We start from the raw sequence: 15,643 nt of genomic DNA on the forward strand, positions 1-15,643 counted from the left end.
ATAATGCAAATCCTCAAACAGTCAATGTTAATTCTAGGTTGTGAGGCAACAAACCACGGAAATGCCAAGAGGGGTGAATGATTTTGCAAGGCACTGTAGGTCTTATTGTGTATTACTTTGAAAAAAAGTAATTATAAGTTTAAGGCTCCTGTACTGCATGCAGGAAAATCAAGCAGTTGCAAATATTCTCTTTCACCTTTTCTATTTCTGTTGAAGTAGTGGGGTAAGGATATCGCCTAAACTTCAAACTTCTCAGATTTATTTTGATCTTAAAAGTTGCAAGGTTTAGACCTTCTGCATTTGATTTAGATGCGCCTTATTCCCTTCCACACACCCACATAATTGGCAAGTTGGTATGTGGAAGGGAATATGTGTTCTCTTAATAAGGCATGGGCTGTATAAAAATCATGATTTGAAGGCTGGTGGCAGGGAAGACCTGGAGCAACCACGTAATAGAACTATCCTAGCAACTTCTTGGCGCCCAAAATCTGCTTATTCTTTAAGGAAAAATTGCCACTTGCATAGAGTATTGCATTTTTGTACTCTTTGAAGACTAGTAGTAGAATTAGGTAAGCTTGCTTTATATTTTATTAAAAAATGTGCCCATATTTGATATGTTGCTTGTGTATTTAGAATAGACACAATAGAAACATTTTGTTAATGAATGCCTTTAAAGATGTTTACCCTCTTTCATGCTAATCTCTGTGTAGACAGCATCCAACACTACTCTGATAGTAAGCACATAGTGGTGTATCACAAGGGGCGTTTCTTCAGAGTCTGGGTCTACAATAGCGGACGTTTGCTGAACCCTAAGGAACTTGAGCTGCAGTTCCAGAACATTCTGGAGGACACTAGCCCTTCTCAGCCTGGCGAGGAGAAACTAGCTGCTTTAACTGCTGGAGAGAGGTAAGGTGCCTATTTGTTTTTTGCTTTTTTTATTATATATTTTTTTATATATATATATATATATATATATATATATATATATATATATATATATATATATATATATATATATATATATATATATATATATATATATATATATATATATATATATATATATATATAGTGTGTATATAGTCAAACCGTGTCAAACAAATACAGCAAGTCACCTACATACGGACATTCTACTTACGGACTTTCACAGATACAAACATGTCTAATCTTGTAAAACTGGGTACACACACTCCAGTTTATTTTTTTATTCAACCCAGCGGGCTGAATGAAAAAAAAACTGACAGATCTCCATACCAATACAAGTAATGTTGTTGCAGCGACCTCCAATGCTGTGCATTTGTGTTCTGACGGGGGCTCACCCCCTCACCAGAACACACTGATCAGGGCTCCTCGCAGCCTTTGTCTGCAAGGGCTGATCTTTGCTGGACTTACGAACAAGTTGAACTTGCAAACAAGTTTCCAGAACGGAACTCGTTCGTAAGTAGGGGACTTACGGTAGTGTTTAAGATTAGTGGCATCAGAGCATTGGCACACACATAAGGTCTAAAGGCACTCCCAGACATGAGGTGATGGATCAGGTGATAATGTCATGTAATTGTGCTGGCCCCCATCCTCCAACTTTAACCAGGCAAGGTAGAAACTCTGCCCTGTTCACTATTGTTCATGCCGAGATGAGTGTCGCCATAAGTGTTGCCAGTGCTGCCCGCTTTCTCCCTCTTCCCCCTCTATCTGCATCTTCAGGAACATTCTTCTAAAGCCAGCCATAGACAGCGCGATTTTTCTTTCCTGCAACTACAATTTGTCAGTGTTGATGGGGGAATTCCTCCTGCCAGAGCCATGTAAAATCCAGCAGGCTGGCTGTAATCAAGTTGATCGATCAACTTGGGTACATTTAGCCTTCCCATACATGGTTCAAATCTCTGCCAGTCCAGCAGGAGATTCGAACTGGTCTATGGCCGGCTTAAGCACAATATTACTGTTTATGGTCTGGACACTGATTGTACATCCAAGTAACTGTTTCAGTATCTCCATTTTGTACCTGATTGTTCTCTTGGTTGTTTTTATTGCATAACTGCCCACAAAAGAATCTGAATGTTAGGTATTTTCTTGATCTTGTTTGTAGGGCAACATGGGCCAGAGCTCGTAAAGCATACTTCCGCAGTGGGAAAAACCTGCAGTCGTTGGATCTAGTGGAGAAAGCAGCTTTCTTTGTCACCTTAGATGAAAGCGAGAAGGGATTTCGTAGTGAAGATCCAGTGGATTCATTGGATGCCTATGCTAAATCTCTATTACATGGGCAATGCTATGACAGGTACATACAGGGTGTGTGTGTGTGTGTGTGTGTGTGTGTGTGTGTGTGTGTGTGTGTGTGTGTGTGTGTGTGTATATATATATGTAGGGGCAACATGTACAGGGAGACATATTAGGGCTGCAGTTACTGTCCTCCTTCCAAACATGGCATTTTTCTGGCTGGCTCTGACTACACTACTTTGTCCCTGACCTAGTAAAAGCTTTGCAAAGCAGAGCAAGATTCAAACTCATGATCCTCATGCTTGTTCAAGATCAGTGACTAAAGGTAATGAAGCATTTGAAACATAATAGCCAGGCAAATGGCATTTTCAAAACAAATTTGGCATTGGCAACCTAAATATTTTCTTGGTTCAAGTTTCTTGACCAGAGGAGTTCTTTAAAAATTGTCTTTATAGTACAGTAATTTTAATTGTTTGGTAGAAATAATTTGTAAGATCTACAAAAAAATGTTGTTCTCTGTTGTGTTGTCTTAACCATTTTAGCTCTCTGGATGTACGTAGCATATCTAAAAAGTGAAGGCTAAGCCCTGGTTCACACTGATGTGATTTCTGATGTGTTCCAGAGCTCATGAAATGGCATCACAAGTGAAGTAACATAAGTTTCTATGAAGGCTGTTTACATTTATGCAGTGTAATTCCAATGTGATTTTAAAAATGGGCGTGTGTGAGTTTTTGGTGCACTGTGGTGCAATTTGTAGCTACAAAGACTTGAATGGAAATTACATGCAGATTGCTCATCTGTCCTAAGATAACACTGTAAATTTTTGTTCCTTATCTCACATTCTTGGTCCATGTCAGCAAGAGAGAATGAGACTGACTTGCTATATTCAAATAGTATCAAAAACGCATTATAATCACTTCTGAACCACATCAACTCGCACTGGAGCTGCTCCTTCGAATTGTACTGCAAAACGGATTCAGTGTGAACCTAGGCTTAACCACTTCCGTACCGGCCCATTGTCATATGACGTCCACAGAGGGGATCTCCCATCCCGGGTGGATGTCATATGACTTCCTGGGCTTTGTGAGGGGATATCTGAATGATGCCTGCAGCTAGAGGCATCATTCAGATATTATTGTTTGCCAGCGGCGATTCTGCGCACCATAAGAATGATCATAGCGGCGGTTTCGCTGCTTGATCATTCCTATAGGCGGCGGGAGGGGACATCCCCCCCCCCACCTCCCGCCGCCATCCGGTGCTTCTCCGGGCTCTCTTGTGCCATCGGGGGCCCGGAGAAAGAATCGTCCAGCGCCTGATGGGGAGCATAGAAATGACTGGTGACCAGATGGTCACCAGTCATCTCTATGACTGTCGGAGGCCCGGGCGCGATGTGATGATGTCACGCCCGGGTTCCCGGAAGTAAACAAAGCCGCGATTGCGGCTAGTAAGCATGAGATCAGTGAATTTTTTTTTCACAATCTCATGTTTTTCAGCTTGGAGGAGAGATGGTGGGGTCTTATTGACCTCGCATCTCTCCCTAAAGAGGACCTGTGACACACAGCGATGTTTACATTCCTTGTAATAAGAATAAAAGTGGTCAAAAAAATGAAATGGTAAAAAAAGTGATAAAAAAAATGAAATAATAAAATAAGAATTAAAAAAAAAAAAAAATTAAAACACCCCTGTCCCTGGTAGCTCGTGCTCAGAAGCGAACGCACTCCTTTGAATTTTTTTTACAGGTTACCAGTTTAGAGTTACAAAGCGTCGCCTAGTCAGATGTTTAAGTAACAAAGTTTGGCGCCATTCCATGAGTGTGCGCAATTTTAAAGCGTGACATGTTGGGTATCTATTTACTCGGCGTAACATCATCTTTTATATATTGCAAAAAAATTGGGCTAACTTTACTGTTTTTTGTTATTTTTTAATTCATGAAACCATTTTTTTCGAGGGGAAAAAAAAGGCGCTTGAAAAATTATTGCGCAAATAGCGTGCAAGATAAAAAGTTGCAATGACCGCCATTTTATTCCCTAGGGTGTCTGCTAAAAAAACATATATAACGTTTGGGGGTTCTGAGTAATTTTCTAGCAAAAGAATGATGATTTGTACATGTAGGAGAGAAGTGCCAGAATAGGCCGGTATGGAGGTGGGTAAATAAGCCCTGTATTGATGGAGGTAAAGAGGAACTTCACTCTTGACATTTTTTTTAAAGTTAGCAGCTACAAATATTATAGCTGCTGAATTTTAATAAAAATGCATTTACCAGTCATGGGATCAAGCTCTGTCCTCATGGCAGTGTTTTGTTAGTGGTGCCTCTTGCTTAGGTGTTGCAGCCTCTGGGACCTTTCAAAAAGCTGTGTATATGTAATGACAGATCATGTGACACTTAGATTGCACACAGGTGGACATCATTTGCTTTTTATGGGCTTCATAACAAAGGAGGGGAATACATACGCACATGGCAATTATCATTTTTTTTTTTTTTTTTCTGAAAAATAGTTTTATGTATGTATTTTTCTAATTTTACTTCACCAACTTAGATTATTGTGTTCTGATCCATCACATATAATTCAGATTAAAAAGACATTGAACTGAAGGCTGTAATGTAACAAAATAGGTAAAAAACCCAGGCAAGTTCTTTGCCAGTCTTTGGGTCCCTGGAGCCGCCAGCTGTGACTTCCTGGTGCTTCACAGCTGACTTCCCACTGCATATGCGTGAGTAGTGCTGTGCTCTCTCAATAGACCCACAGCCTCTTGGGACCTATAACATAACATGTCCTAGGAGGTTTTGTGGGGGCTGAGCTTCGGCTCGGATCGTCTAGGAAATCTGAGCAGACGTGGAGCAGATACCTTCTCCAAGCAAAAGAAAAACTCTGAAAGTAGGATAGGGAACTGGAAGGGGAGGAAAAGAGTAACACCCTTTTTTAACCACTTGCTTAGCTTAAACTGGTTGTAAACCCTTATTGTGTAAAAAAAAAAAAAAAAAACACCTGCGAGACAGAGGCATAATGAGCTAGTACTAGCTTATTATGTAAAACTCACCTGTGATCGAAGCCCTCACTGCGGTGCTGTGTACACAGCACCAGCCGCTGACATCACTCCTGGAGTTACTTTTGGGTATCGCGGGCTCCGGCTGTGATTGGCCGGAGCCGCCGATAACGGCACAGTCTAACTGAAGCAACGGCACGACATGCCGATGACTTCGGCACATGCAGATACAGGGGATATCTCCTAAACCGTGCAGGTTTAGGAGATATCCAGGGTAGCTACAGGTAAGCCTTATTATAGGCTTACCTGTAGCAAAAAAGTGGTTTGTAAGGGTTCACAACCACTTTTAAAACCCCTCCCTGCCCAGGCCGATTTTCAGCTTTCAGCGCTCACTCGTTGAATGACAATTGCGTGGTCATGCTACACTGTACCCATATGACCTTTTTTTTCACACAAATAGAGCTTTCTTTTGGTGGTATTTATTTTCTAATGGGGTTTTTATTTTTTGCTAAACGAACAGAAAAAAGACAAAAAATTTAGAAAAAAAACAGTTTTTGTTATAAAATTTTGCAAAGAGGTAATTTTTCTCCTTCATTGATGAGCACCGATGGGCTGCACTGATGATGAGGCACTGCTTAGCAGTACTTATGAACACTGATGAGACGGCAGTGGCTCTCCGTGTGCGGGACCAATGTCCCATTTACACAAGCCGGTAATCAGCTTTTTTTTTCCTTCTCGCGCTGTGAGCGTGAGGAGAAACTGGCTTCTGTTTACATCACGTGAACAGCTGATCAAGTGGTAAGGGGCCAGAATCGGCCCCTTGCTTTGATCTGTGGTCAGCCGAGTCTCATGGACTTGCTAATCAGAAAGTGCGTTGCCCGCACATGGATGCCCTCCCGGCAATTTAGGCCTGCGCTGCAGCCCTCTTTCGGCTATAGCGCGGGCATGAGGAGGTTAAGTGAAGAGCAGTAGCAACTATAAGCTTGTTGTTTTGTTCAGCCAGCTCCTAACTGTAAAGTAAAATGTATCCATGCGGCTGTATAGCACTTTTAAGTACGGGCGGTGTGGTCGTCCCCCCCCCCCCCCCCCCATTGAATGGCTTCAGGATGGTGAGCTGGAGAAGACCAAGATGCATCTGTTCTTTTATTTCCCCTGCAGTTAAGGAAGCCAGAAGCAATGATTATTTCTTTATTTCTGGTTTCGGGGCCATCATTCCCTGGCTTGGACAGGTTCTTCCCTGCAGTTAATTTTGTCAGCAAATTTAGTTTTAGTCTTGGCCTTAGGACTAACATGGCATTTTAATTATAGTCACATTTTAGTCTTCTGCAATTGTTTTAGTCGTATTTAGTCGACTAAATCTCAAGGACATTTTAGTAGACTAAAACTAATTTTAGTCATCTAAAATCTAATGGGTGTAGTTAAATTGTAATGCATTATTTAAGCATTTCTCTACAACTTCCAAACTCATTATATACTGCTGGAGTGAAAAATCTCATATGTTATTTATGGTATTGAGGTATGAACATGCACTACAGACCAGTGTTAATTTTGAAGTCAAATTTCTATTTAGTTTTAGTCCCATTTTAGTCTTTTGTCATTTTAGTTTTAGTCGTATTTTAGTCCTCTCAATTGTTTTAGTTTGTCGTGTTCATAAAAGGTACCTGTCACATGCTTATTGCTGTAACATGGTGTTTTGTTAACCCTATGTGATGGCAATAAAGTTGAATTTAAAAAAGTTTAAAGAAAATTTTAATTATAAAAAAAAAAAATAACCGTAACCCTCAGTGCCCTGCACTCACCTACAAATGCAAACGCATGCACAGAGTACACACGTGTATGTAAACCATAATTGTACCACTCATAAGGTATCACCATGAAACTCAAAGTGAGCGCAATAATTCTAGCACCTTAGCCCTGTTGACTCTAAACTGGTAAGCAATAAAATCTTTTAGTGTTGCCTATGAAGACTTGTTTGGCATCTATGTACTTGATTCAACCCCCATCTTTTATATTTTGCCAAATAATTGTGTATTTATTGTGTGTTTTGCATTAAAATGTATTTTATTATATTCTCTCCAGAAAATATGCAACATTAAAAAATTGCAATTACTATCTCAATTCTACTGGGACTCTGCTTTCTGAAAATGTATAATGTTTCGAGAGCTTTAAGTCATTTTATGGACAAAAATTCTAATTATGTGTGTAAAAAAAGAAAAAGGTTAAGCTAGTACCAAGAGTTTATTTGGCTTTTTGCCCAGAGTTCAGCTTTAATATATAAATATTCTGTATTTTTACATATCTTTTTAATTATGTAACATGTTGATTTCCTTCATGTGTCCTTCCTCAGGTGGTTTGATAAATCGATTTCTGTAATTATCTTTAAAAATGGGAAAATTGGATTGAATGCTGAACATTCATGGGCAGACGCACCCATTGTTGGACATCTGTGGGAGGTACAGGCATATGTCTCTAGGTCTGTTATCATATAATCCTTGTTTATTTAAAAGTACTTTTGCTTCTAACACCTTTTATTTCATACTTTTTAGTCTACATTGTATACAGACTGCTTCCAGCTTGGATACAATGAAGAGGGACACTGCAAGGGCCAGGCTGACCCAACACTGCTTTTACCACAGAGAATGCAGTGGGAAATCTCCAATGAGGTAACATCCTAAATACTGGTCAATCTTAAATTTTATTAAATTTGTAAAGCGGTATTAACCACTTGACCACTGGGCACTTAAACCCACTTAATAACCAGACCAATTTTCAGCTTTTGATGCTCTCACAATTTGAATGACAATTACTCAGTTATACAACACTGTAACCAAATGAAATTTTTGTCCTTTTTTTCCCCCACAAATAGAGCTTTCTTTTGGTGGTATTTGATCACCTCTGCGGTTTTTATTTTTTTCGTTATAAATGAAAAAAAAACGTCATTTTGTAAAAAAAAATAATGAAATTTTCTTAATTTCTATTATAAAATTTTGCAAAAAAGTAATTTTTCTTCATAAATTTGGCCAAAGATGTATACTGCTACATATCTTTAGTTTAAAAAAAAACAAATTGTGGATATTATTTAGTCTGGGTGAAAGTTATAGGGTCTACAAGCTATGGTGCCAATTACTGAAAATTGATCAATTTGATCACACCTGATATACTGACAGCCTCTCTCATTTCTTGAGACCCTAACAAGCCAGTAAAGTACAAATACCCCCCAAATGACCCATTTTTGGAAAGTAGACATGTGGCACTGCAGCGGCGCAGGTGGAACGGATGGGCAAAGGTGGCAGAGGTGGCACAGGCGTGACAGAGGTGGCACAGGCGTGGCACTGCTGGGCACTATTGGGCACTAAAAAGCACTTAGTTTGTCTCTAGTTGCTCTCCTCTCACGCTGGATCGGTGTGAGGAGAGGAGAGAGATGAACTCAAACTGACCCCGTGTCCCTGTTTACATTTGTGATCTTGCCGTCATTGGACGGCGCGATCACGTGGTAAAGAGCCGCGTTCATTGGCCCTTTACCGCGATCCTTGTTGCTGCGGGTCCCGTGGACCCGGCGAGCACAGATGATCACGTGTGCGCGTGGGAACGATTCTCTGGGAGGACGTCCATGGACATCCTACCAGAGTTAAGGAACCGCCTTGTAGCCGTAATTCGGCTATGGGGCGGGGATTAAGTGGTTAATCCCGAAACCAAAAATGTCATTTATTACAGCTTACCAATCATTAGGTGTGGTGGCTGCATTCTTTCTCTTTTTTAAATACACTAATAAATTGAAGTCAAATTCTAGCTAACACTTTATAAGCAGTTACAGAAACATCTTTTTTTTTTTTCCTTTTGAGATGACGGTTTTACAAAAAAAAGCTGTGTTATATGCTTTATCTCAACGAGCCTAAAAAAAGAAACAAATGCAGCCATCATGTCTAAGAATGTAGTAAGCTGCAATATAATAAATGTTTGCCTTTTGGGTTTAATATCGCTTTAAATACTGCTATTTCATTTTTTTAGGACTACCCCCAGTTCCATTAGTTCGTCTTGAAATTGTTTGCCCATTTAGCTGCTAGGTCCTTTCTCTTATGGCTATTTAAATTGTCTGATATAAGCCTCTTTTTTATTTCATTTATTTTATTATTTTTATTAAAGTATTTTGAGACAGACATACTTGACGTGATTGTAGACATATTAGTGCAATTGTGACAGAGAAAATTGAGTACTGTCCGTGATACTTTTTTTATTTGCACTAACATAATTTTTCAGGACAAGCTGAGGGACAAAAGCGTCCCTGGGTTCGCAAGCCAAACAAGCCTGCGAACAAATCTGCGACAGCATGAAGGTTTGCCCCCGCCCGACTCTCTGATGGGGGGTCGCCTTTGCGAGTTTGCAGCTCGGTGTACCTCCCTGCTTTCCGACCAATGGGTTTGTGAAGTGGTTTCATCAGGGTTCAAGATAGAATTTCTTTCTTGTCCACCAAACAGATTTTTTCCCTCCAACCTTCATCTTCCTCCGGCTCATGGGAATGCCCTGTTTAGGGCAGTGCAGGACTTGCTGATGCGCAGGGTAATAGTACCTGTGCCACTGCCGGAAAGGTTTCAGGGATTCTACTCCAATCAGTTTTTTCATCCCAAAAAAGGACGGGGTCCGTCCAATTTTGGATCTCGAGGCCCCCTTAACACCTTTGTAAAAAAATACAAACGTTCAGGATAGAATCAGTTTGCTCTGTGGTCACTGCACTCCATCCGGGGGATTTTCTGGCGTCCTTGGACATCATGGATGCACACTTGCATGTCCCCATATATGTCAGGCATCAGAGATTTATGCGTTTTGCAGTCGGGGACGATCACTACCAGTTTGTAGCTTTTCCCTTTGGCCTGGCATCAGCACCAAGGGTTTTCACCAAGGTGCTCACCCCGATCATGGCCTTGCTAAGACAGCGAGGGATCGCAATCGTGGGCTACCTGGACGACCTCCTTCTGAGAGCTGCTTCAGACTCAGAATTAGAGGAGGATGTGACGATTGCCAGTCGGACCCTTCAAGAATTTAGTTGGGTACTGAACCTCCAGAAGTCAGTGTTGGTGCCGACTCAGCGCCTGGAATACCTGGGCTTGATTCTGGACTCATCGGAGGCAAAGGTTTTTCTTCCTTTGGAAAAATTGCAGACGATGGTAAAGTTGTTGGCATCCCGCAGGTGGTCGACGCTGCGCTTTTGCATGCGAGTCCTGGGTCTCATGGTAGCCTCTTTCGAGGCGGTATAGTATGCTCAATTCCACACTCGAGTCTTGCAGAAGGAGATCCTGTCCAAATGAGACAGGTCTCCATTGTCCCCGGATTGTCAAATCCGGGTGAGTCAACTTGTTAGGGCTTCCAGCCCTTCAGTCCGGGAAGTCGTTCCCTCCCTTTCACTGGACAGTGATCACGACGGACGCCAGCCTGAACGGTTGGGGGGGGAGTTTAGGGTGTTCAGTCGACGCAAGGTTGCTGGACACGGGAAGAATCCCGCCTGCCAATCAATGTCCTGTAACTTCGGGCGATCAGGCAGTGCCTCTGCACATGGTCACAGAGGCTACAGGGGCGTCCAGTCAGGATCCAGTCGTACAACGCCACGGCGGTGGCGTATGTGAACCATCAAGGAGGAACAAGAAGCTCGGCTGCAGCATCGGAGGTCGCTCATATCCTGCGGTGGGCAGAACGGAGCGCGCCGGCTCTATCGGCCGTAAAAATTCTGGGTGTAGAAAACTGGCAAGCAGACTACCTAAGTCGCCAGATGCTGGACCAAGGAGAATGGTCGCTACACCCGGATGGGTTTCGAATTCTTTGCCTGAGATGGGACACGCCAGACATGGATCTCCTGGCTTCTCGACTCAATTGGAAGGTATTGAGGTTTGTGGCCAGGTCCAAAGATCCCTGGGCGGACGGGACAGACGCATTGGTGGTCCCGTGGGGACAGTATCAGCTAATTTATGCCTTTCCCCACTGGAACTTCGTCCTCGTCTGCTCCGCAGAGTGGAGACCGAGGGGATTCCGGTGATTCTAATTGCCCCAGATTGGCCACGGCGTCCCTGGTACACCGACCTAGTGCGCCTGGTGGCGGATGCCCCTTGGCGACTGCCGATGCGAGAGGACCTTCTGTCGCAAGGTCCTATACTTCTTCATCCTGCTTTACAGTCGCTGGCTTTAATGGCGTGGCTGTTGAATGTCAGGTACTAAGGGGACAAGGCCTGTTGTATTCAGTTACCACCATTCTGAGGTGCACGGAAGTCATCTTCTTGGAAGATCTATCACCACACGTAACAGGTCTACATCCTCTGTGTGAGGAGATGGGGTGGCACCCACGGGCTTATTCGGTTTCCAGGATCCTGCTGTTTTTACAGCGTGGAGTGGATCAGAAACTTGCCTTAAGCACCGTTAAGGGACAGATTTCAGCCTTGGCTGTTTTCTTTCAATGACCCTTTGTGGCTCATTCACTGGTGAGTACGTTTGTGCAAGGGGTCCAACATGTGGCTCCTCCAGTTCGACCACCTCTACCTCTGTGGGATTTGAATCTGGTGCTCTCTGTACTTCAGAAACCTCCCTTTGTCAAAAGAGGAATCTCTGATGTTCTCACTCTCTCAGAAGGTTGCCTTTCTGGTGGCCATTACTTCTGTCAGGAGGGTTTCTGAGTTTGCGGCTTTTTGTTGCAAGTCCCCGTACTTGATCTTCCACAAGGATAAAGCGGTGCTACGACCGCAGCCTTCGTTTCTTCCGAAGGTGGTTTTGGCTTTTAATCTGAATGAGGACATTGTACTTCCATCCTTGTGTCCTTTGACGTTGCATCTCATAGAGGTTGCGTTACACCTGTAGAGCACGTACCATGTCTAAGGAATGTATCTGTCTGCTACGGCTCAGTTTCGGAGGTCAGACTCACTGTTTGTTTAGGTGACTGGTCCAAAAAAAGGACTGGCGGTCTCGTTAGCCATCATTTCACGGTGGATTAGACAGATTTTGATTCAGGCTTACGCCCATGAAGGGCGGGCACCGCCCTTTCCTGTCACGGCGCATTTGACCAGGGTAATTGGTGCCTTTTGGGCCTTTCGACATCAAGTGTCTGTTTTACAGGTGTGTAAGGCGGCGACCTGGTCGTTTGTCCACACTTTCACTAAGTTTTACAAGGTTGACTTGCGGATGATTGCTTCGGCCGCAAGGTTTTACAGGCGGCTGTTTAAGGTTGCAACTCCTCCATTGAGGAGCTCTGTTTGTTTGGGGTGAATTTTGTTTGATGCTTTTCCCACCCCTTGTTTTCTGACACTACTTTAGGGACTTTTAGTAGGACTGCTCCTTACGGTGGACATATCTGACCCCAAGTGACACTTTTTTTGGTGACACCAATACAGTGATCAGTGCTATAAAAATGCACTAATCACTGTGTAAATGGCACTGGCAGGGAAGGGGTTAACACTAGGGTGCTTGTTCCCTAGGGAGGTGTTTATAAATGTCAGGGGGACGGACTGACTGGGATTAGAGAGATCGCTGTTCCTGATCACTAAGTACAGCTGATCTCTCTCTCTCCTCCCATGTCAGAACAGGGATCCGCCTTTTTTACAGATCCCCGTTCTATCTCCCACAGTACCACATGCACAGACCAACATACAGGTACATCAGTTTGCGCCGCCTTGCCGCCGTATATACGCGGGAGGTGGTCGGCAAGTGGTTAACAGAAGTCAATGCAAGTTGTGCAGAAGTCGCACCAAAAGTAGTACAGAATCCTTATTCTAAGTCAGAGCTTCTCAAGTCGTTCCCATTAGAACGGTTCCATTGCACTTAATGGGGTAGGACTTGTCATGCGACGTGTGCTCTTGAAGTCGAAAGCGCATGTCGCACCAGTGTGAACCGGGTTTAATGGAGAACTTGAAAGTCAGGGTTTCAGACCGCCTATGTTTTTTAAAGCTGCTGTTTAAGAAAGTGAAAACTAGAAATGTTGATTTATTCATGAACAAAAAAGTGTTTTTATTAATGTTCATCTTTTAATTTTAAAATGGAACCCATATTCCATTGGTATTTTTTTAAACCCACAAGTACGCAGTGTGTTACCCAAATATTAACTTTGTAGCACAAACTTGCTGATTCTATGTTTCTCTTACAGTGTCAAGAAATCATACAGGACTCCCTAAAAGTGGCCCAGTCTTTAGCAGAAGATGTTGACTTCCATACATTTCCCTTCAAAGAGTTTGGTAAAGGTTTAATAAAGAAGTGTAAAACCAGCCCTGATGCTTTCATCCAGATCGCTCTACAACTTGCTCACTACAGGGTGAGGCTCCGTTACCATTCTGTCACTCTCTCTATTCTATAGCTTTCAATTATAACATAGGCAATATAATTGATAAATGCACGTTTGGGGTACATTATTCTTCAAATGTTTGTGTTATTTAGTAATAATTATAATGTACAGTATGAGAATAGGAGGGAAGGTAGTTGATCAATGGTAATCTTAATGTATTTCAGAAAGATGAAGTTTAACCAGTTATAGACCTCAGAAGTCCTGCCCTACTGAGCACACGTCTACACGAGTAGGTGCAGTGATTTTCTGTCAGTTTGACAACCTGGGCTCCAACCTGCATTACAAAACTGTTGTTGGCTTCAAAAAAAGTTATAAATAAATGGATAAACACAATTCATATACAACACCACATGTGAAAATGGATAATGTTAACACTAATATTAGTCCATCAATTTCCAAAAAAGAATACTAGTGACAAAATCTGGACGATGCCAGAAGGACAAAGGTGAAAAAATGTTCGTAGAGGAAAAAGTTTGTATATAAGAAATCCAGTGACTAGGTGGATAAACAGAATCCAACGGTGATTGCTAGACAGAAGATCCACCTCCACTTATGATAGGGAGCTTACCGGATAGATTGGACCCAGAAGGGCATATACCCACTAGGCCAATCAAGCTTGTAAATACGATACACTTTAGAGGATATACCACAGATGTCTCAAAGCCAGGAATCATTGATAAGACCTCAGGCAGGGAAATCCAGGGGTTTACACCAGGTGATGGTTTACAGAAAATCCCAGAGATGGCACATCAGATATCCCAATGTAAAAGAAGAAATTGGAGTGCACATAGCATAATTCTGTATAAATAGCACGAAATGTATTAAAAGAAAGAAACTCACATATTGCAGTGATAAAACAAGCTCATAAAATCAGGGTAGCAATGATGACAGCAGTCCTTCCCGGCATGTTTCGTTACAATAGTACTTCATCTGGATTTTTTCACCTTTGTCCTTCTTGCATCGGCCAGATTTTGTCACTAGTATCCATTTATTGGAAATTTATGGACTAATATTAGTGTTGACATTATCCATTTTCACATGTGGTGTTGTATATGAATTTTGTTTATCCATTTATTTATGAATTTTTCCTAGAAATTCAATCATTTTTAGCGCTACACTCTTTCCACAATACTTTTTTTAGCAATTTGATCTTTCTTGCTGTGTTAGCTGCTCCACTCACACATTATTAGCGCAGTATTTTTTCTTTTGCATTTCAAAAAAAGTTACAGTGATGAACTGTAGCGGTCTCCAACGGTAATTGCAATGCATGTTATTTTTGTCACACATTTTTCTAAAGTATTGATTAAGGGTCACACCTTTTGCTCTGCAGTGATACACACTAATACATTGCAGTGCTCTGGTGCAATACATTTTTGTGTTTTCATTTATTTTGCTGTGTGTAATAAAACTATTTTGAGAAAACAATCTGCGTATTCCAGGACAAAGGAAAATTCTGCTTAACATACGAAGCATCCATGACACGACTTTTCAGAGAAGGAAGAACAGAAACCGTGCGTTCATGCACTATAGAGTCATCAAATTTTGTAAAGTCTATGATGGACTCAACAAAAACAGTAAGTGTTATGTTTTTAATGCTTCCTAGAGTAAAGAACCTCTATATACAGACGTATGTGTGCACATACAGTATAAACATAAGTTCACAAAAGTACCCAAAAACATTACTGCCAAGGCAACAAAGGAGTGACTCAAGAAAAGAAGCATATTAAAGCGGATGTCCGCTGAAAAAAAAATATTAAAAGCCAGCAGCTACAAATACTGCAGCTGCTGACTTTTAATATTAGGACACTTACCTGTCCTGGAGTCCAGCGCCGTCCGCAGCAGAGGACGAGCGATCGTCACTCTGCTGCCCCCCCATCCTCGGTGAGGGAACCAGGAAGTGAATCGCTCCGGCTTCACTGCCCGGTTCCCTACGGCGCATTCGCAAGTCACGCTACACCTGCCGATTAGCTCCCGCTGTGTACTGGGAGCCGAATGTTCCCAGAACACAACAGGGGGGGGACGGGAGGTGACGTCATTCCCGCAGTTTACCCGAGACTGTGTGGCTGGAAGTGGGTGCATATACGTGTCTTTAGACAGGTATCTGCACCCCCCTCCCCCCTGAAAGTTGTCAAATTT

At 42.2% G+C, this 15,643-nt stretch overlaps 1 protein-coding gene across 3 annotated transcripts in view; it reads left to right on the forward strand.

Annotated features, from left to right (window-relative positions):
* The window catches only part of LOC120916530 (carnitine O-palmitoyltransferase 1, liver isoform-like), a 149,094-nt gene that overhangs the window by 99,929 nt on the left and 33,522 nt on the right, over nucleotides 1–15,643 (forward strand). For all 3 annotated transcript variants that reach the window (XM_040327555.1, XM_040327554.1, XM_040327556.1), the window contains exons 10-15: nucleotides 711–906; nucleotides 2,084–2,272; nucleotides 7,544–7,649; nucleotides 7,743–7,859; nucleotides 13,313–13,477; nucleotides 14,947–15,081. In XM_040327555.1, coding sequence (XP_040183489.1) covers nucleotides 711–906; nucleotides 2,084–2,272; nucleotides 7,544–7,649; nucleotides 7,743–7,859; nucleotides 13,313–13,477; nucleotides 14,947–15,081 — 908 coding nt within the window. The remainder of the gene's footprint in view (nucleotides 1–710; nucleotides 907–2,083; nucleotides 2,273–7,543; nucleotides 7,650–7,742; nucleotides 7,860–13,312; nucleotides 13,478–14,946; nucleotides 15,082–15,643) is intronic.

Source organism: Rana temporaria, chromosome 10, assembly GCF_905171775.1.
Source record: "Rana temporaria chromosome 10, aRanTem1.1, whole genome shotgun sequence".
In the NCBI taxonomy this organism is placed as follows: Eukaryota; Metazoa; Chordata; class Amphibia; order Anura; family Ranidae; genus Rana; species Rana temporaria.